This window comes from Girardinichthys multiradiatus, chromosome 6, assembly GCF_021462225.1.
Source record: "Girardinichthys multiradiatus isolate DD_20200921_A chromosome 6, DD_fGirMul_XY1, whole genome shotgun sequence".
NCBI lineage: Eukaryota > Metazoa > Chordata > Actinopteri > Cyprinodontiformes > Goodeidae > Girardinichthys > Girardinichthys multiradiatus.
In genome coordinates, this window is record NC_061799.1 from 28,361,074 (window position 1) to 28,382,926 (window position 21,853).

General features: G+C 37.8%; 1 protein-coding gene across 1 annotated transcript in view; it reads left to right on the plus strand.

Moving 5' to 3' along the window:
- The window catches only part of wnt9a (wingless-type MMTV integration site family, member 9A), a 31,033-nt gene extending 12,399 nt beyond the window's left edge, over positions 1–18,634 (plus strand). The window contains exons 2-4 of the mRNA XM_047367352.1: positions 11,157–11,416; positions 11,846–12,108; positions 14,596–18,634. Coding sequence (XP_047223308.1) covers positions 11,157–11,416; positions 11,846–12,108; positions 14,596–15,084 — 1,012 coding nt within the window. The 3' untranslated portion in view covers positions 15,085–18,634. The remainder of the gene's footprint in view (positions 1–11,156; positions 11,417–11,845; positions 12,109–14,595) is intronic.
- The last annotated feature ends 3,219 nt before the right edge of the window (positions 18,635–21,853 follow it).

Consider the following 21,853-nt stretch of genomic DNA (forward strand, 5'->3'; position numbering starts at 1 on the left):
CTTATCTAACTGAAGCCTTATATATATTTTTTCTTTATTTTTTTTAACAGTTAAGAGAATGATCAGTATCACCATGGAGAAGAGGTGGCTGGTGCAGGATTTATTCTTACATAAATGTCATGGAGGTGGACAATAGTCTTGAGACTCCCTGACCCAGAGAGTCATTTGACACAGATTCATGGTTTCTGCAATTATTTAGGCCTAAGCTATGGAGCATATTGTCAACCAGTGAATCGAATGGGCCAGTGGGAAAACACCACACACGCTCACATTCTTCCTACCTTTGGCATGGCCTGGGCTGTGATATACCGAATGGGAGTTGGACCGGGTGGTCTGAAGTTCATCCAAGAGTTCTGAGGAAAAGTATGTAACCTTGCCACAAAAAGGGACATTTACAGACTGAGGGCAGGAAAACAAACAGAAAGCGAGGAAAAATATATCTGTTCTAACAAGATAAACTTCCTACAGACCTCAGTATTTAATTTAATGATTAATACCTCTTGTATTTATTTCACACAGACTAGTCTCAAGTGAGCACAGTAGTTTGTCTTCATGACAGTTAGATTGTTCCAGGACACATGTCCATGTCTGTCACTGTCTTGTGTGGGTTAAGTCCTCGTATAACAGTGGTTTTGTCTGGAGGAGGCTTTGTTTTAAGCAAACAGCTGGGCCGAGTGATTGACATCCGTTTAGAGATATTGACCAGTGGGAATAGAGGAAGCTTGGAAAGTAGTGGGAAGCTTGGGGAGCGGGAGGGGGTTGGTTATGATGTTGGAGACACCCGACCACACAACCTGCAAGTTCAGACTAATGGAGAAATTGTGGTTTTGTGCTTTTTCTGTCTGGGATGCGTTCAGCCACTACAGACTCGTATAGGTGTTGACTTAAGGTTGTTGGAGTCCACATGCATGCGCATATAGATACAAGCACACTGCTTAAAAACATGGGGCCAGCATTACTGGTGCATAAACACTGAATCACTCCTGCAAATAAGAAAAAAACAAAATACTGAGAATTACATTGTTTAACAAATAATTTAATTTCTCAGTGAATATTAAGCATTTTTTTATTGTTCAGAGTGTAATTGATGAAATCTATTTTGTTTTAGATGTGAAGTTTCAACTTGCATTGTGTCAGTCTTGTAAGATTATTGTACACAGAGACAGCTACGGTGCACTGGATATTTTCTTTGAACCGATATTTTTTCCCTGTGTTTTGATAAATATCTGCATCTACACAGTCTGTCCAATCAAAAATCCTGTAATATCTATGTAATATCTATTGGAAAGTAAACTAGCAACATTTTGTTTTGTTTTGGAAACTCTGACATGAAAGCACGCATCATTTTATGCTTCCTGTTGGGCAGTGTATGGTGCTGTCTGGCAATCATAAGTACTCACAAGCGGTCTAGTCCTCTTGTATAAGTCTCTCTTAGATGCAGTAAGAGCTGGAGATGTCCACCCCACCATGTCCAGTGCCCGCCTAGTTGCCATCATTTTCTCACAAAGCTCCTCCTTATTGTCCTCCTGGACAATAAGGTTAAAACATAATAAGACCTAAGACAACTGAAAGAAAAACAAAAAAAATAAATACGTAAATAAATAAACTCAATTAAATTCAGTTTTATTTATATAGCACTAATTCACAACACATGTTGTCTCAAGGCACTTCACAACAGTCAGGTACATACATTCCAATTAATCGTAACCATTGAACAGTGCAGTCAGAGTTAGTTATTTATTCAAATTGGATAAAACGTTTTTCTGTCTAAGGAAACCCAGCAGATTGCATGCAGTCAGTGACTTGCAGCATTCACTCCTCCTGGATGAGCATGTAGAGACAGTGGACAGTCACTGGCGTTGACTTTGCAGCAATCCCTCATACTGAGCATGCATGTAGCGACTGCGGAGAGGAAAAACTCCCTTTTAACAGGAAGAAACCTCCAGCAGAACCAGGCTCAGTGTGAGCGGCCATCTGCCACGACTGACTGGGGGTTAGAGAGAACAGACCAGAGACACAAGAGAACAAAGAAGCACTGATCCAGGAGTACTTTCTATGGGAAGGAAAAGTAAATGTTAATGGATGTAGCTCCTTTAATCGTTTCACCTGGAAAGAAAGAACAGATAAACTCTGAGCCAGTTTTCAAGGTTAGAGTCTGAAAGAGAGCACATAGAGTTAGTCACAGTAAAAGCTCAGTCAATTGCCATGTCTAGGAGAGAGAAAGGGTTAAACACTAAAAGACAGGGCCATGTTGATCATCGGTAGAGGGTGAGCATTAAGTTGTTGCCAGCAGAAGCTCGGATGATTCCCCTCTCCAGAAAGGTGTCACAGGTAGACACAGAGTCAGGCCAGGTGTAGCTTCTAGGAAGAGAAACGAGAGAACAAAGTTAAAAGCTGAAATAGCAGCCAATAATGCAATATTGGAGAGTAGTGTGAGAATGTAGCAAAGAGGGTGAAAGTGGTCATTATGTCCTCCAGCAGCCTAAGCCTATAATAGCATAACTACACAGATAGTTTAGTTAAAGGGCGCTTATTTACAACAATGTCGTCTCAAGGCACCCCACAAAGGGTCCCACTGATGGTCATTGTTATACTAAAAACCACAAGGATTGGGATACCTCTCTCTTTCAGATTGACCATAACCATTGGAAAAGAGAAGGGGTCATACAGGTAGCAGAAATGGAGGGTGTGTTTGCACCTCAACCATAACTGAGCCAGTTTAGGCTAAACCTGACTCACCCTTACTCCATCCAACAGGGAGGGAAGAAGACAGAGTTAAAAATAAGGAAGATAGCCCAGGATAAACTAAGCCACTCTAACTATAAGCTTTATCAAAAAGGAAAGTTTTAAGCCTAGCCTTAAAAGTAGACAGAGTGTCTGCCTCACGGACCAAATCCGGGAGCTGGTTCCACAGGAGAGGAGCCTGATAACTAAAATATCCACCTCCCATTCTACTTCTAGAGACTCTAGGAACCACCAGTAAACCTGCAGTCTGAGAACGAAGTGCCCTGTTAGGAACATATGGACCAATCAGATCTCTGATGTATGATGGAGCTAGATAAACTCTGTGAGAGTTCTTTTTTTTCTTTGGTCACTTTTGCAGATGCCAAACCCAGAATAATTTGGAAGGGTGGAATTGCCAATTTTAAACTGACATGATTGGACAGTAGAATGTTTTTTTGTGGTTCTAAATATATTTAGAATTTTTTGACTCACTTTTTGTCTCTACCACAAGGTTATTGCTCTCTCCTGTTGCATTCAGTATGACTACAGGCAAAACTGACAGCTATGCAAATTAGGTAAAGACACCATTTAGCAACTGCAAGTTCTGTAGCTACTTTGCTCATTGAGGTGCATAGCACTGGAGCATGGCTAAACAGTGCTAGGCTAGAGTCTACCAGAACAGTTTCAGCTCACAATTTCCTTAACAGTGTTTAGTATTTCCACTTTTATCAACTTCTTTATCTTACATTCAAAGCTTGCCGGAAATAGTCAGGACAAAGCAAGACTTATGTTTAAATAAAGTAAGAAAATAACTTCACTATTGTGTTTTTAAGCACAGAAAGTGAGATTCAGCATGTGCTAATGGGGCTTCAGTGTAAGGTTTTTGTATATATCTTCTCCAGAAATCTAATTCTTACATACAGCCACAAAGAGAGATTTTAAAAATGTTCTTCTATGATGATATTTTTTTTAAATCTCAGTTTTTTTAATCAAAAACCCAAGTTTGCATTGGAATGTGTGGCACACACAGTGGAAATAAATCAGTGTTTCGCTAATTATTTATGTATAATGCATCAATAGGAAGTCAAAATATTTTATATTTTCCACAATGTTGGGCCCTACTATACTTTTTGAACTATTTACATGACAAATTAATGAAGAATGGGCAAAAGTACCAGCTGAGGGTCACTTGCAGGTCTGTAATGTGAAGCCCAAAGAGGGAGTGATGATGGTGAAATTCAGAGAGCTAGTCAATAATTTCCTCAAGGGATTAACTTTAAGGTTCTGCTGCGTGAAATGAGCTGTTTTTCAAACTCTCTGCAATGGAAAATGTATATAAAGTAAATATGTCAGGGGCAATGGGAGGTGCTGACAGGTAGAGAGAAGGGACTAAACAAACTCCTGTGTTACTAAATGAAAAGACAGTGGAGGAGGTGCAGTGTGGGAGTATGTCAGCAATGTCTGTGAGTAGTGTATAGAGAGGCAAGTGTGTGAGTGGAAAAAAGCAAAGCTGAGCAAACATCAGAGAGAACTTCACATAGGATTATAACCAGTTTTATATGTTGGTGTTATATTCCATGGGTAGCCACTGTTGCTGTGCCAACACCTCAAACAAAAACACCTTCAGAAAATGGTGCTTGGGATGAAAACGCATTCATAAATTCAGTATATAGTTCATTCTGTAGAAGAAGTAGTTTTGTTGTTTGTTTGTTTAGACTTCTATTACAATCGACTTTTTTTGTTACTAGTTCTACTATTTATTTAGTTGTTTTTCTAAAGTTGATAAATGTTTTGCAATATTCTAGCTCTTTGCTATCTAACCATTGGTTTGGTCAATATTTTCAAGCCTTTATGTAAGTGTCATAATGATCCCCTCTTTTTGTCCAGATGTCGTCTGCTATTATAGCTAGGCTACTGAATGTGAGGAGAATATGAAAGCTGTCTAATCCATTTGATACAGAATACAATTCAGTTAAAATTCAATTCATATCTATAGATCCAGCTGCGTACAGACCAGTTCAATCATAATTTTGATACAGCAAAAACTTAATTTATTAAGTAATGGAAATTGGGAAAAGTTATCTATGGAGGCCCAGTTCATTGCATCGAGTCATTGACTTTGCAGCAATCCCTCATCCTTAGCAAGCATGTCGTAATAGTAGAGAGGAACCTTTTAACAGGAACAAACCTTCAGCAGAACCAGGCTTAGTACAACGGGCCATCAGTCATGACTAGCTGGGGGTTGAGAGAACAGGAAGGAGACAGAAAAAATGCAGAAGCGCTGGGCAAGGAGTTCTTTCTATGCAAGAAGAACAAAGAGGGTACGTACAGTCAATGGCAGGTATAGCTTTGTCAATCGCTACATCCAGGAAAGGGACACAGTGAAGCACTAAAAGCACTGAGCCAGTAGTACTTTATATAGGAAAGAAAATCAGAGAATATATGCTTAGTTGCAGAAATGGTTCAATCAATGGCTCTGTCCACAAAAGCAGCATAACAAAACACAAAAAAACACATAGAATGACTGATTTAGGAGTCCTTTCTATGGGGAAGAGAAACAAAGTAGTAAACAAAGTTAATGGCAGGGATAGCTTTGTCATTGGCTTCATTTTTGGTGTAAAAAATATATCTTACTTTTTTTTATAAGGTCTGGAATATATTATTATGTATTTAATTTTGTATAATTAACAAACGTATTGCTTTTGTTTAGTTGAAGGGAAGTGATTGGGTATCAATTGATGGGGTATCGGCCTCTCAAAGGAGTGTTTACTTCCATCCATCCATGGGCTGGTGCCTATCTCCATTGATCAATGGCCGATAGTTGGTGTACCACCTGAAAAGGCCACCAGTCTGTCAGAAGGCAAATAACCATGCACACACACACATACACACAGGCCAAGGTAACTTTAGAGTGACCATGCATGCATATCTTTGGACTGTGGGAGGAAGTCAGAGTACCCAAAAATAGCCCATTCATGCACAGGGATAGTTGGCAAACTCCATACAGAAGGTAGTATATTTCTCCCCTTATTATTGGAAAAATGGGATTTATTCTAAAATGACCAGAGCCTTTTTTTTGTTTGTTATAGTTGTGCAATTTATTTGAGCAATGATCTATGTTGATCTTGCCTCTGGGTTACCTTTCATACGGGCAGCAGTTTAACTTTAGGAAATACTTATTTGCTTAGTGGACAAATGGCAACAGGATTTCAGGAGGAGTAACCTTATTGTATTGAGTTATAGTTTGAGAAGTCCCTTTTTAAACCTGATTTGCCAAAGTATAACCAGGCAACTAGTCTTCAAGCAGTACGTTATAATTGTTTCATTCCACTTAAGCCCTCATTACCTAATCCCCTGTTTGTTAAAAGGATGTATGTAAAGAGAACATTTTTGTATCAACTCACCAAAGATTCAAATTTTTCTAAAAATCTGATTAGATATTTGTGAATCAGCTACAAAATATTTTTGCAAATCCATTGTCCCCAAAGTGAGTTGAATGAGTTATTTCCTCATTGAAAACAACAGATGGATACTTTTTTTTTTGGTACATCATCATGTTGGAATGTCTGACCTTTTTGTGTGACAGCAGGAGTCACAGTCCTACTCCTTGAAAAGATATTATCTTTAATTTCCAGCAATTTCCAGTTTACAATCAAGATTCAAGCTTTACCTTTGCCTGTGCTTTGGGTCAGTAAAGTAAAGCCTTGTGTTGTTGTATAGTTTATGTTGTAGTTCAGTGTGTGGGTGTGGGTGTGTGTGTGCGCGAACGTTTGAATAAACATTTTTTTCGTCTGTGACAATATTTGACTGTGATCTGGTTCATCACAGACCGGAAACGTTGCGCAAGAGAATGCTGGCCAGTTCCTACTTCTCTAATAGATGTGAAAAAGTATTCCCTCTTCTCAGCTAATGTATGTTTTTGTCTAAAAGAAAAAATTTGTGTTTCTCAATTTAATTGCTTATTTTGCACTCAATTGAAATGGTTAATATTTTGCGTATATTCTGCTGTACCAGAAGTCTGAAAAATGGTCGATTATCCAATCTATGATGTCTTTCTTGTGAAATATTGTAATTCACATTCAAATGTAATTGGCCATTGTTTTGTGTTCTTCTATATCTTTTCATGTCATTAGTTTGTTCTTTTAACAAATCATAAACTACTGTTCAGAAAAAGACACAGCTCCCTCCTTTGGTCTTAGTGTGCATGCTTCAAATCAACTTAAAAAAATGAGTACAAAAGTTTTGTGTTGGGGTTAGGCATCAGCTGGTTTGCAAAATCAAGGTATACCATGGTTTAAAAAAGCTAAAGTTTTAAAATTGCACACATTTTTACATCATACTGTTCCTACAATTTAAAGTTATTTAAATGAGATGCTGGTGATAAAGTGCAGCAGTGAACAGTTTTTCTGCTGCTTCACAGAACTAAGGATAACCCAGTGCTGCTCCTCACCCACCTGTCACTGTGCATCTTCGGTGAGCTAGCTAAAAGAAGGCTCCTACACTTTTCTCATGTTTATAAAATCTGAAAAATTCATCTCTATAGAACTTTTTCCAGACATAACAAAACATGGAAACCGTCACTCTTACCAAATTAGGGTAGAGCTGATAAGCAAAAGAGCAGAATGGCAAAAATAAACAAAAAAAAACGAATTAATTAAATCTAAGCTAATTGTTGTGCTTAAAAAACAAAATAACAATAAATAAATGTTTTAGATATTTTAATAACTTTATTAGTCTGTTTTTAAATTACAAAAATTAGATGGTAAAATTTTTGTTTTAATTTAAATTCATTGCTATCACAGTAATTAAAATAAGGCAGATGCACTTCGAAAAAAGGAAATCATTTTACTCCATTTTGAAGCAAGACTTAATGACTCATCTAAAATTTGGCTGCTCTCATTGTTGACCACACCGAGCACCGTGAAGAAAAAAAACATACTGAAGCATCTGTGACCCATTAAGTCCAGTGATATGACACTGAAGACTCAAGGAGAAACATTTCAGTCCATTTAGTCAGTTTTTGGACTTAATAAAACAAATATATTGCTGACAAATGCCTGTGACCTTATGTTAGAGGCTGCGCTGAATGTGAGCGGTGACAGATTCCTCTTCCAAAAGCACAATGGTTTACAATGGTTTAAGTGAAAGCAATATGGATCACCATTTACCAGTCCTGAGTCTTGGGATGTTAACTAGCCTGACATGGACATTTGACAAGGGCTCTACACCTTGGCAAGAATATAGCTTTATTTTAATACAATGTGTGGCAGTATTCCAATTTGCTGTGGTACTTCCTCTAAGTCATAAGGGATGATTTTTATGTTTAGACCTTTGTAAAAGCTTGGTGGGTAGCAGAAACACAGATTTTGTTTGTCTTAAAATATGATGCCAATCAAATTTTCTTTTTTGAATATCATGATTCATATTAGTTTGTTTGCTTTATCTTTAACCAGTTCCCTGATTACTATGACATTTAAAGGGATAGTTCAGTTTTTTTCAAGTGAGGTTCAATTTAAAGGTTTTAAGCAGCTAATATCTTGCCTTCAGTAGATTACCCTGGCGTCATCATTTAGTATAATCCAGATTAATTGGTCCCAGAAGCTGAATCTAATGGCTAGGATGAGAGGAGCCAAGAACAAAGTGGATTTCAACTCTAATCTCAAAAACATCAGTGTTTTTCTTTTCTCAAACTCTAGTTTGTGACCTTTTAAACCATTTTCACATTTTCATTAGGTAATTATTTACACAGAACTGTTGATTACGTACACAGGAAATTGGGATTGTAGGTAGGAGGCATCTGTTTGTTTGACCCACTTACTAAGAATCAAACATTTCAAGCAGTTCACATCAGAGGAATTAAGGCAGCGTAATAATTAATAAAATATCATTGATCGCTTTAACCAATATACAATTTAACTTTTAATTTGCTGGAATGATTGATGGCACACCATCCTCTACATCCATTTCCCACGTAACTACTATGTGTCTCCATGTATCTACCTCTGTTTAAATAGCCACCAAAGGCAAACAAAGGTTTAAAGGTTCATAAAATAGCGTTCACCTATAAACCATTTTTACATTTGCATTGGCAGTTATTTACAAAGAAGCCAGTGATTGTTAACACTGGAATGGGAGGTAGGAGGCAATGTACCATCATTGATCTTCCTATGGGCAACACGCTGAGAATGGAAAATGTCAAGTGTTTCCCGTCAGATGAACTGTCTTAAATAAAAGTAACAATATAATATTATAGCCTCCTAAGTGAACACTGTTTAATTGCTTTTTACCCAGCCTTACTTTTCTTTTAGATAGTTACTCAGACTGGAAATGCTTTGCATGATTCAGTTTCAATACTTGTTTCACACAGAAAGATCACTGGTGGAGCACCACCTCGAAATTCCATTTCCTCTGTGAAAAAAATCAGCTTCTATCTAAACAACCACTCAGTGCAAATATGTTTGATGGTTTAAAGGTTCCTTGAAATAGCATTCAAATGAACATTTATGACATTTCTGAGATTGAAGTTGTCATACAGGTCCTTTTTTAAAAATAAAAAAGAAGCTGCAAAGGCACACCTAAACAGCTGTGCTTTTGTGACTACTTTAAATCTGTGTATTCTTCAGTTTCAGTTTTGGGTGTGAAGAAGGCCAGAAAATACACATAATGAGCAACTATAGTGCCAACTCTGAGAGTTGATGCGACCAAATTGGTCACAGGCTGACAGTCATGTCCCCTGCATGTGTTTACCAAAGTAACACTCTGCTTTCCCCATCACAATTCCAGATGGCTGGTCACAGGCTCTGCCAGCTGTGTGGCAGTGGATTTAAATGTGTATATATGGTTCCCTTAAATAAACTGACAAAAGACGTGCAAGTTTACCACATGTTCTCCATGCCATGTTTAGATTTGAAACTTTTGCTTGTTAGATAGTGCTTTGAAAAAAAGACTCATACAGCTCCCTGTTTTGTAATGTTACAGCCACAAATTTCAATGTATTTTATTAGGATTTTATGTGTTAGACCAAAACAACATACTGAATAATTAAGTGAAAGAAAAATAATACAATGTTTTTACATATGAAAAACCCAAAAGAGTATTGTGTTTTTTTATTCAGTCCCCAAGAATCAATACTTTTTAGAACCACAATCAACTGTTTTAAAGTATGTCTTCACCAGATTTGCACATCGAGAGGCTGAATTTTTTGCCCATTCTTGTTAAATAGCTCAAGGTCAGTCGGATTGGATGGAGAGCTACGGTGAACATTTAATTTTAACTTTTGCCACACATTCTCTAATGGATTTAGGTTAAGGACTTTGACTAGACCATCCTAATACATAATGAATGTACTGTGGTCTAAAAAACATTATATGGTTGCTTAAGGTTATTGTCGTGCTGGAAGGTAAACCTCCGTTCCAATCTCAAGTTTTCTGTGACCTATAACAGGTCTTCTTCCAGGATCGCCCTGTATTTATCCCAATCCATCTGTCCATAAACTCTGACCAGCTCTCCAGAAAAATCCAAAATTTCAATTATGGTCTTAAAACAGAACAGTTGCTTTCATATGAAGATTAAATTAAGATTAAATTAACTCTGTTCGATAATTTGTGGATTTCTGAAGGGAATGGATTGCACTGGATTTTGTTCTGCTTATAATATTAAAGGAAGCTGAATACAAATGCAGACTCAAATTTGAATTTGTAAAACACTGCAAAACCACTTATTGTTTTCCTTTGATTTCACGTTTATGCCCTGCCTGGTTTTAGGTTGATTACTGAAGATTCCTATAAAATACATTGATGTAGTTAAACGTAAACACATTCAAATGCTTTTGCAAGGCACTCTGTGTCAGTTTCAAAGTACTAGACTTCTCCAATGGGAATATAAATCCTGCTGTGTTATGTTTAATCTGAACAACACTGCTGTTGCTAAGGCACACATATGCAGGGTATATGCATATGGCATGTCTGTCACATTCGGAACATGCCATTTAAATCTTTGTAACATCAATTTTAAATTTAGTCAGTCAGTCAGTCATTTTCTACCACTTATTCCATAGTGGGTCGCGGGGGATTTTAAATTTATAATCTCCAAAATAATAAGGTCAAGATGTGTTGTGTTTTTCTATCACTTCAAAGCTCTGCATCTGATTTTAGGAACTTCAATAAAAAATGAACTTTTCCTCTGCTGTCCCACTCAGCAAGCCGGTAACAAGATTTATTTAAGCCTCCAACAAATGCTGAATTTCCCTGAACATTAACTTTGTTCCAGTTGACTTTATCTGAGCATTAACTAAGCTTTTGAGCATTATCCTTCCTAGCTATACTTCCTGTTCTGTTTTTACAGTATAGTTTTGGAACTTTATCTAAGGAGGCTGCAGCATCCACTTACTTCATGCACCTTTTTTTCTTTGGCTTTGTGTGTTTATCCTCTAGGTTGACTGGTAATGAACCATTGTCTGTTCTACCACTGAATTCTCTACCAGAAGAGACCACGGGCAGGGCCCACTACAAGCTTTGTGACCGTCTCAAACTGGAAAAGAAGCAGCGCAGGATGTGCAGACGCGACCCGGGGGTGGCGGATACCTTGAGGGAGGCTATAATTATGAGTGCCTTAGAATGCCAGCATCAGTTTCGCTTTGAGAGGTGGAATTGCACCTTAGAGGGGCGCCATCGGGCCAACATATTAAAAAGAGGTATGAGCAGACAATAACATACTATATTCTTATTGTCCTACTTAGTCAGGGAAAGAGCACATACAGTAGCATTGGAATGACAGACACATTCATCTGGTACATCTCAAGGTTATTCCTTTAATACTATGGCACCACAGCATAAAGAAGAAACTCAAAAACAAATCAAAATGAAGGAGATCTTAATTGAGTGCTTACCTATAACTAATTTAGCTACTATTTGAAAAGTAAATAGTCTGTGCTCTTTTGATGAATCTGAAAGTTGATAGATGATCATAATTACACCAACCAAAAGACTGCCTACCTCTGGAATTCACATGCATAAAGAAATTCCCAAATTTACTAAAATATTAAGGCCATATTTTTCTTCTTCTTGAATGCTGATATGTAAAACTGCATTCTATAATTCCTATCTTCAAAATGCTTTTCCAGGATTCAAAGAGACGGCTTTCTTGTATGCCATCTCCTCGGCGGGCCTAACGCATGCGCTAGCCAAAGCTTGCAGTGCAGGACGCATGGAGCGCTGCACATGCGACGAAGCCCCATATCTGGAGAACCGCAAAGCCTGGCAATGGGGAGGCTGCGGAGACAACCTCAAATATGCCAACAAATTTGTCAAGGAATTTCTGGGCAAACGCTCCAACAAAGACCTGCGTGCACGTGTGGACACGCACAACACAAATGTAGGGATGAAGGTAAGGAAAGCTTTGGGTTTCTTTCCAAGGAAAACAATATCAGGATATCTTCTCCTTTGCGCCATCAATTTTTTAAAGTTCCTCTAATCTTATGCAGGCTGTTATTTATGAACTTCTCAGACATGTCCCAAACCTTTTTCGGGGAGTAGCATTAAAAGGAAGAAAAAACTATCAAATAATTATTTTATGGCATTATATTTGCCACAAATGTCAACTTAAATTTTCTTTTTTATTAAAGTAATAATTTCCACTAGTAAAATGAATACAGGCAGAGTTACAGCACACATGAATCTAATCATGATAAACTGATAAAGAAACTAGAATGGACAAGGGACAGAGAGTATTTGGAGAATCAAAGAATATTTCAACAGACATGTTGGCTATGTTAACCTCAAACTTAATAAAACATTTAGCTTTTCTACCTATGAATTATATTCTTTCAAGGAACCTAAATATTAAAAGGCTATTGGAAAAACTGCAGACCAGAGGGAACTTTTAGAAAATAAAATCACTGAAAAGTCAGTGTTCAGCTTAAAACCTGATTAATAAAGTAATAGTGAGTGATTAAAGAAACCACTAGTGTATATTTTGGTGAATTCTTAAACTGCTCATTAGTCAGTATTAGTTAGTATTTGGGTTTATAACTCAAATCAGATTAGAAGTGACCCTTATTTGTGCTCTGACACAGCCAACAAATAGTTTGTGGTGGGCAAAAATGGGGCTATTATCTTGGAAGCCTATTTAATATCACTATATGAAAGTGTGCAAGTATGATTTGCACATTAGGAGGTATAGGACCCACCACATTTGCTCTGAGTGAATTCCCACACTGAGGAGAAAACTGGAATGTGCTAACCTCTGCACCAAACATTTTAAAAGCTGACCAGTCAAATTTTCTTGACCTGCTGGTGTGATGAATATGCACTTCCTGTTCCCTGATCTCATTCACAGTCAAAGAAAAAGAAAAACAAAAAAAAACAGATTTTGTCCAAACCACTCTCCAGACATTATCGCAGAGTTTTGATCTTATTCTGCTTCTCTTTAAATTGTAATGAACTTTGGCTGACTGCTAAGTTAAGAGTAGATAAAATCGTTTGTTGTGGTCCTAGAACCACTAAACTGCCAGTACTCAAACCCCTCGAGGTTTTCCACTTGTTATCATGTTACAGAGATCCACAGCTCAGGTGGGAGAATCTGTTGACAGGGGAACTATTGTTTCTTCCCTTGACAAATTTACTGTTAAAAGAAAGCCATAAGAAATCCTGTATGCAGTCTGCTACAGGGATGAGGATACAGCAAACTTGTGAAAACATTTTATTCTTAATAAATCCAAGAAAACTAAGTATGGAAAATAATCACCTCTGATGTTATCATCTAACAGATACAAATTAGAATTTCTGGAAAACAAACTATGATTTTTTTAAACAAAACTTTATGTTCAGATTATAATTTTAAAATGTTTTGAGTTATTTCAACTCATGGATATTTTTGGTGCTAACTGACAGAGAAGAGCATACTGACTGAAAAATAAAAAAAAAAGAGCCATGTCACAGCTTTTATGGCTTCTGGATCCTCTAACATCTGTGTTTAAAACCAGGTTCTTGAACTGGGTTCAGTTCACCATGACATGAAAGCATTATTGATGACAGACTGGGATTTGAAAGGACTGTTTTTGACCTTGAATAGTCCAGTTCAGATTATATAGTATTACACATTTTGAATCAGGGGTCCCCAACTAAAACAGCCGGAGGTCCCCAAAGTCTTTGGGTTCTGAACATTTTAAATCAATTGACAAATATATTTTCTTTCAATTTTATTTTACATTCAATTAACACTAGAGTTTTTGTTTTTTAACTCCTGATAAATTATTCATATTTCCAAGAAATAATCTGCTGAACAGAAAAGTGCAATCCAAATTAAGTACCAATATTAAACGCTCTGTAAATGACACAGTCGAGCTGGGTCTGTACATCTCATAAATGGTCATAAATGGTTTCAGGCACAAAAAATCTTAAGAGGTGTTTGGGAGTCAAAAGAGCCGGCTTTTTTAAGTAAGCTGAATCTAAAGACCCGGCTCTCTAAAAGGAGCCGGAGTTCCCATCATTAGAATTTTGTTTGTTGGACCTTACTTACTATAATCTCCCCCGACCTATAATAATACCTGTAAAATTGTTAAATTAAAACTTGTTTCCAAGATTTTTATCATTGCTCGGTTTCCCACACACTAGTTATCATTATTAAAGTCTTCATGAAGTATTTTAATGCTCTCCTTTAATTTACAAGCCTTCAGCAAAGACTCTAATTGGCCATTTTATGAAAACAATGAATGTAATATTTATCCAGTCCCAAGCCACTCTGCTCCAACCGTTTGAAATAATTGTAAACATAGTTTTACTCCTCCAAGTTTCGCTTATTAAACAAGGGGTTGGTAAATTACAAAGCTTTCATGCCTTCATTATTCACGATGATCCTTTGTCTCTGCTCCAGGTAATCAAGGTTGGCGTAGAGACCACTTGTAAATGCCACGGTGTCTCTGGCTCCTGCACTGTCCAAACCTGCTGGAGGCAGCTCCTGCCCTTTCATGAGATCGGCAAGCGACTGAAGCAGCGCTATGAGACTTCTGTCAAGGTTGGCAGCTCCACCAATGAGGCCACTGGAGAGGGAGACATCTCCACTGGCCGAAACCAGCAGCAGCAGCACTCCCTGCCTGGTCTGAGTGATCAAATTCCCCGCACTATGGACCTACTCCACATCGAGGACTCGCCTAGTTTCTGTAAACCCAGCAAATACTCAGCGGGCACTGCAGCACGCAAGTGCTACAAGGACCAAAACTGTGATGCTATTTGTTGCGGGCGGGGCCACAACACACAAAGTAGGGAGGTGACCGGGCCCTGCCAGTGTCAGGTGCGTTGGTGCTGCTATGTCGAATGCAAGCAGTGCACGCAGAAAGAGGAAGTCTATACCTGCAAGGGGTAAAACATCCACTGTCAGTTGGCCAGCAATCAGTGGAGCAAGTCAAAGATGGTTGGTTTGTTCTCAAGACTAGTTGGTTTGTTCTCATCTGAGGTTGTGCTGCTATTGTCAGAATAACGTTCTGCAGAAAATTGAGAAGCAAGCCAAAAAAGCAAAAAGCACTTTGATGAATTTATGTGGGTTAGAGTTTCAGGGGTCCTGCAGAATAAAAACTTTCTCAGACAACTGGGTCACCATCTCAAGCTTTTTAATCACAGCATTGCCTTGAGGAAAAAAGCTTTTTTTCTTACCTGTTTCAAAAATGTATTGGCAACATTTTCCAAGAAAATTAATTATCCAGTTGTAGAATAAATACAAGGACGATAACACAGACAGATTTCTTATGGACGTTGCCTAAAGAACAATAGTGTGTGAGTGTTTTAATATGTGTGTGTTTATCGTGTGTGTGTGTAGTTTATAAGCAAAGTTTGAGTGACAGCATTTTTATTCCAATTTAAAATCATACTTTGAGATTTAAAAAAAAAAAGAAAAAAAAAAAGACTGGGTGTAAGAATTACTCTACACGCACATATTTACACCCACACACATCGTGTGTTTGCATATGTATGTAAATAAAACCAGTTATGTTTTAGTGATATTATACAAGCCACTTATCTAACTATGTAAAAAAAACCACTAATAACACAAACATTTTATTGTTTGTGTGCTATTTCTCCCTTTTGTTTTAATCCATTTTGACAAGTGCCTTTGGAAAGAAACACACTTGTGTTTGATGGCTTGTTGTGGATAATTTATAGATCCTTTGGGACTACTCCTTTACCAGGAGGATTTTATTTCTTTATTTTTAATGTAATATGAAACTGTTGTATATGCATTAACAGAAAACAACTAAACCAGTCAGTTTAGGCTATTCCTAGCCTTGAGCGAACTAGTGTTCAGGGAATAACTTAAACCACTTTATCTATGACGATAAATAATAATATGAAAAGCTTAAACAGACAATTTTAAACTAGAGATACCAGTGGTTTAACCCAGTGTTATTGCAGCAGGTTATCATTCCAACAGCAGACATGTGGCATGTGACTCTGATCAGACTTTATGGAGCTCTGCTTCATATTTTTAATGAGTTTTTCTTTTTATACTTTATGTTGACTGTGGAGAACTGTAGGAATGTAACTCCCTACCATTTCCATATTTGCCTCTCCTCTTCAGCTGCCACAATTTGAGCCATAATGCAGTGTGTGCAGTAGAAGTTTAAACCATGTGGGGTAATTGAGACTGAAATCTAACCTGACAGTGTGCAAATTTGCTCAAGTGAATGCCTTTTTGCTAATATAAACATATTTTGATAAGGCTGATTTTTGTGTGATGTTCCACAAACTGATCCCTAAATGTAGAAACTGTAATTTCATGACTGTCGTCTATGGGAAGCCAGTGAAACTGTATTTATACATGAGTTAATTCGCCTTTTTCCCTTACTTTATGTGACTCAGTCAGCACATTGGGCTTCATTAGGACTCTACAATGCAAATTGCAGTGACAGTGACAGTTTATAACAAATGTTTGGCATTTTAAGAAATGTACTTTCTTGCTTTCTTAAGATTGAATTAGAAGAATAACATCTTTAAGGTCTTAATGAAAGATTTACTCCTAGTTTGTATAAGCTAAAAAGAGTGCTAGGATAAGCTAGGCTAACTGGGTACTTAATGAGAAAAACAGAAAGGTGGAACACAACTAAAGAGAATAAGTACAGTTCCCAAAATGCCAAAATATTAATGTGCAGCTCCCTCCACTACTATCAACACCCCTGGTAAAGATATATAAAGACCTCTCAAATACAGTTATCCCATATTGCAGTAGCGTAATCTCACACTAAAACTAACAAAGAAAACAAAGTTCGGTGATGTCAGAATTTTAAATATTTATTTATCTTTTTTAAACTGAGGTTACGCTGCTGCAATAAGACAACAACCCTACTGCTAACAGGGGAGAAAATCAGTTTGGTGTTGTAGAGCTTCAGGAAAACATTGCAGAACATAACATTTCTCATATTCTGGTGTGAATTAACTACTGAGTGAGGGACCCATTTTTGTATTATAGCACCATTCACACACTGAAGCCCAAACGCCCTTTAAAATATTTTGGATCTGTATTTATGGTTACAATAAAGTTCAGAATTTTTCTATTTAATTTTTTTTTTCTGTTAATGTAAATATCAATGGTTTCTAATCCTGTGGTATAGATGCAAAACTGAGGCACATGTTCAGCTCTCACAAATATTTTAAAGAAACCTATTGGGGAAAAAATTTGGTACAGGATTATCACTGTGTTTCAATGTTGCATAATTGAGGCACTTTAAATTACTCTGATAGTCTAATTTTTAAATTAAACGAATTTGGCATTAAATGTGTTCTTTAGGAGGTGGACCTCACTTGACTTATTTGTTCTGAGGTGCTAAATTCCAAACATTTTGATAGGAGATGGCACTCCAAATAAAGACTGGTCAAAACACACACACAGAACTTTGCACGCTACATGGTGACCATAATAGCTATGCTGGGACTTGGAGCATAAATGCCTGCTCCCCACAACTTCTGGTGGTGTTTTTTTACACATTTTTGGCCCAAACACTGTGAGGCTCTACTATTAAATTAAATGAATTTGCAACGGATATGACAGACATACTAAATTCACACTGAGCGCATTCTTTGGTGTGTTCTTGGTTTGTATATAGGCCTACAAGTTGTTAAACAAAAAGAGGAGCATCCTGCATATTTAGACTTCACAGTCATTTATGCTTTCATAAACAAAGCTCTGCACTGTTTAGTATTCAGTGGATTATGTATAAAATTCTATTTTGTAGAAAATATTAAGAGATAAATTATTTTTGAAAATTTTATGAGCATGTGTTTAGTGTAAATATATAAAAAGGTTTAAATTGATTTTATACCCTGAATTTTATACTTTTTTTCTTATGGGTGTTTGTGCCTTTTGGGGTGGAGGCTTCACAAAGCAATATATATAAAAAGTAAGTATAATTTCATGTCAAAATTAATATCTAAGCACTAACTAATAAATCCTAACAAATTTTGAATCAATGCACCTATAGTTAGTTAAAATAGTCATCCGGATTTCTTCATTGATTTAGATCTGATTACATAATTACTTATTTTGTAAAACCTCTTTTTAATTTTGTCATTGTAGCCATACAACCATATATAGTCTTCTACTGATGACCACACCTGTATGAACTGATTTATACTCAACTGTGTTTGCATTTTGTTAGGATTTATGCTGTGCTTGTCAAATACATAAAACACACCAACTATGTATTTTATTTTTCTGAAACCATTACACCAGCTACGTTTTGTCCATGTCCACCTATTCTTGTCTTATGGGAACTCTAAATTATTTTCCCTCTACCTCATGTGTATAGCTTGTAGTTATAAACAGATCGAGAATGACTGGTAAGAATGTATTTAAGTTATTTAACATCTTTGTATAACAAAGGCGAAAAAAAAATGAAATAATAAATGAATTTCTAAAATTGTAACTTTTGCACTTTCATCATTTAATGTCTTTTGTTAAATGTAAAGTAGTTTAGCAATTTATACAAAACACTACGATCTCAGCAAGTGATTAAATACAGTGCCTTGCAAAATTATTTACAGTCCTATTCACATTTAGTCACATTACAACCACAGACCTAAATGTATTTTATTGGGATTTTATGTAGAGCAACACAATATTGTGCCTAATTGTGAAGTAGGAGGAAAAGCATACATGTCCTTTTTTCCTTTGCTAATACAAACCTAAAATGTGTGATATGCCTTGGAATTCAACCCCTGTGAGTCAGTAGCTGTTTCAACTACATGTCTTCTACTTTTATGCAAGGTGATATATCTCTCTACCAGTTTTGCACATAAAGACTGAAATCTTTGCAAATTTTTTCATAAAAAAGGATTAATCAGTTTGGATGGATATTGTCTGTGGACAGCAATTTTCAAGTCTCACCTCAGATTCTTACCTGGAGAGGCACTCTGGTATGGAGGACCAATCCTGACAAAATTAAAAATAAAAGTAGAAATATGCATGTTTTGTTTTTCCTTTTCTTTACACATGCCTTTGTTCTTTTTACAGTTCCTCGTCTCTCTATTTCCTTTACCGTATGCATTTCTCCTTCAATATGCAAATGAGGAGGGCTGCTATGGCAGCCCTCCTCATTTGCTCTTCACAGATGAAAGCAGGTTCACACTGAGCACATGTGACAGACGTGACAGAGCCTGGAGACACCGTGGAGAGCGATCTGCTGCCTGCAACATCCTTCAGCATGACCAGCTTGGCAGTGGGTCAGTAATGGTGTGGGGTGGCATTACTTTGGAGGGCTGCACAGCCTGACTGCCATTAGGTACAGAGATGAGATCCTCAGACCCCTTGTGAGACCATATGTTGGTGCGATTGGCCCTGGGTTCCTCCTATTGCAGGACAATGCTAGACCTCATGTGGCTGGAGTATGTCAGCAGTTCCTGCAAGATGAAGACATTGAAGCTATGGACTGGCCCGCCCGTTCCCCAGACCTGAATCTGATTGAGCACATCTGGGACATCATGTCTCGCTCCATCCACCAATGTCACGTTGCACCACAGACTGTCCAGGAGTTGGTGGATGCTTTAGTCCAGGTCTGGGAGGAGATCCCTCAGGAGACCATCCATCGTCTCATCAGGAGCATGTCCAGGCGTTGTAGGGAGGTCATACAGGCACATGGAGGCCACACACAATACTGAGCCTCATTTTGACTTGTTTTAAAGACATTACATCAAAGTTGGATCAACCTGTAGTGTGTGTTTCCACTTTAATTTAGTGTGTAACTCCAAATCCAGGCCTCCATTGGTTAATAAATTTGATTTCCATTGATGATTTTTGTGTGATTTTGTTGTCAGAACATTCAACTTTGTACAGAACAAAGTATTCAATGAGAATATTTCATTCATTCAGATCTAGGATGTGTTATTTGAGTGTTCCCTTTATTTTTTTGAGCAGTGTGTATATATATATAGAGAGAGACCTCCTTACCTCAGTTAGAGCATTGAAGATAGGTCGTGGCTGGGTCTTCCAACATGACAATGACCCGAAGTACACAGCCAAGATAACCAAGGAGTGGCTCCGTAAGAATCATATCAAGGTTCTGGAGTGGCCTAGCCAGTCTCCAGAACTAAAATCTATAGAAAATTTTGGAGGGAGCTCAAACTCACTTTCTCTCAGGGACAGCCCAGAAACCTGGCTGATCTGGAGAAGATCTGTGTGGAGGAATGGGCCAAAATCCCTGCTGCAGTTTGTGCAAACCTGGTGAAAAACTACAGGAAACGTTTTACCTCTGTAATTGCAAACAAAAGCTACTGTACCAAATATTAACATTGATTTTCACAGGTGTTCAAATACTTATTAGCAGCAGTAACACACAAATAAATTATTAAAAAATCATACATTGTGATGTCCGGATTTTTTTTTTTTTAGTTTATGTCTCTAACAGTGGACATGCACTTAAGATGAAAATTTCAGACCCCTCCATGATTTCTAAGTGGGAGAACTTGCAAAGTCACAGGGTGTTCAAATACTTATTTTCCTCTCTCTCTATATATATATATATATATACAGGGCGCCAGTGGCGAATTAGCCAATCCTGGTGTTCTCTGGCAAATGCCAAGCGTCCTGCACGGTGTTGGGCTGTGAGCACATCCCCCATTTATGGACGTCGGTGCCTCATACCATCCTCATGGAGTCGGTTTCTAACCGTTTGTGCAGACACACGCACATTTGTGGACTGCTGGAAGTCATTTTGCAGGGCTCTGGCAGTGCTCCTCCTGTTGCTCCTTGCACAAAGGCGGAGGTAGCGGTCCTGCTGCTGGGTTGTTGCCCTCCTACGGCCTCCTCCATGTCTCCTGGTGTACTGGCCTGTCACCTGGTAGCGCCTCCAAATCTCTGGACACTACGCTGACACACACAGCAAACCTTCTTGCCACAGCTCGCATTGATGTGCCATCCTAGATGAGCTGCACTACCTGAGCCACTTGTGTGGCTTGTAGAGTCCGTCTCATGCTACCATGAGTGTGAAAGCACCACCAACATTCAAAAGTGACCAAAACATCAGCCAGAAAGCATAGGTACTGAGAAGTGGTCTGTGGTCCCCACCTGCAGAACCACTCCTTTATTGTGTGTCTTGCTAATCACCAAAGATTTCCCCCTGTTGTCTATTCCATTTGCACAACAGCTGTACACACACCACCAGAACATGACTACTGTATGCAGGCATGTATAATATTATAGATGTGATTAATGTTTGAGGGGTATAACTAATTGTAATATTTTGTGAGCACCATCTTCTAATTCTGCATATTTCTGATTACATCTAATTGATGTGGTCCAGCCTGCCCTTTAAACTTAATGGATGATGACGTGGACAGCGGAAAGAGGCATCACAAACATCTCCAGATCACCTGTGTGATGCTTCGCTCACTATCCAGAAAGACAAACCACAGGTCTCAGTTACAGCATCCCATCCATGTCTCTGACCTTGCGAGAGATTTAGCCACACCGCCAGAGACTTTCTGTTCAGAAAGGCATCTGCCTTTTTGTTCTGTTGAAGAGGTTTTTCCAGGAACCGGTCACTCAGGTTGATCCTGCTGTTGCATTGTAAATACTTGTACATAGTTTTATTTTATGCCTTTTGTCTTGTAATCTTGATCTGTTTGAATGTTGTGTTTTTCCACATTCT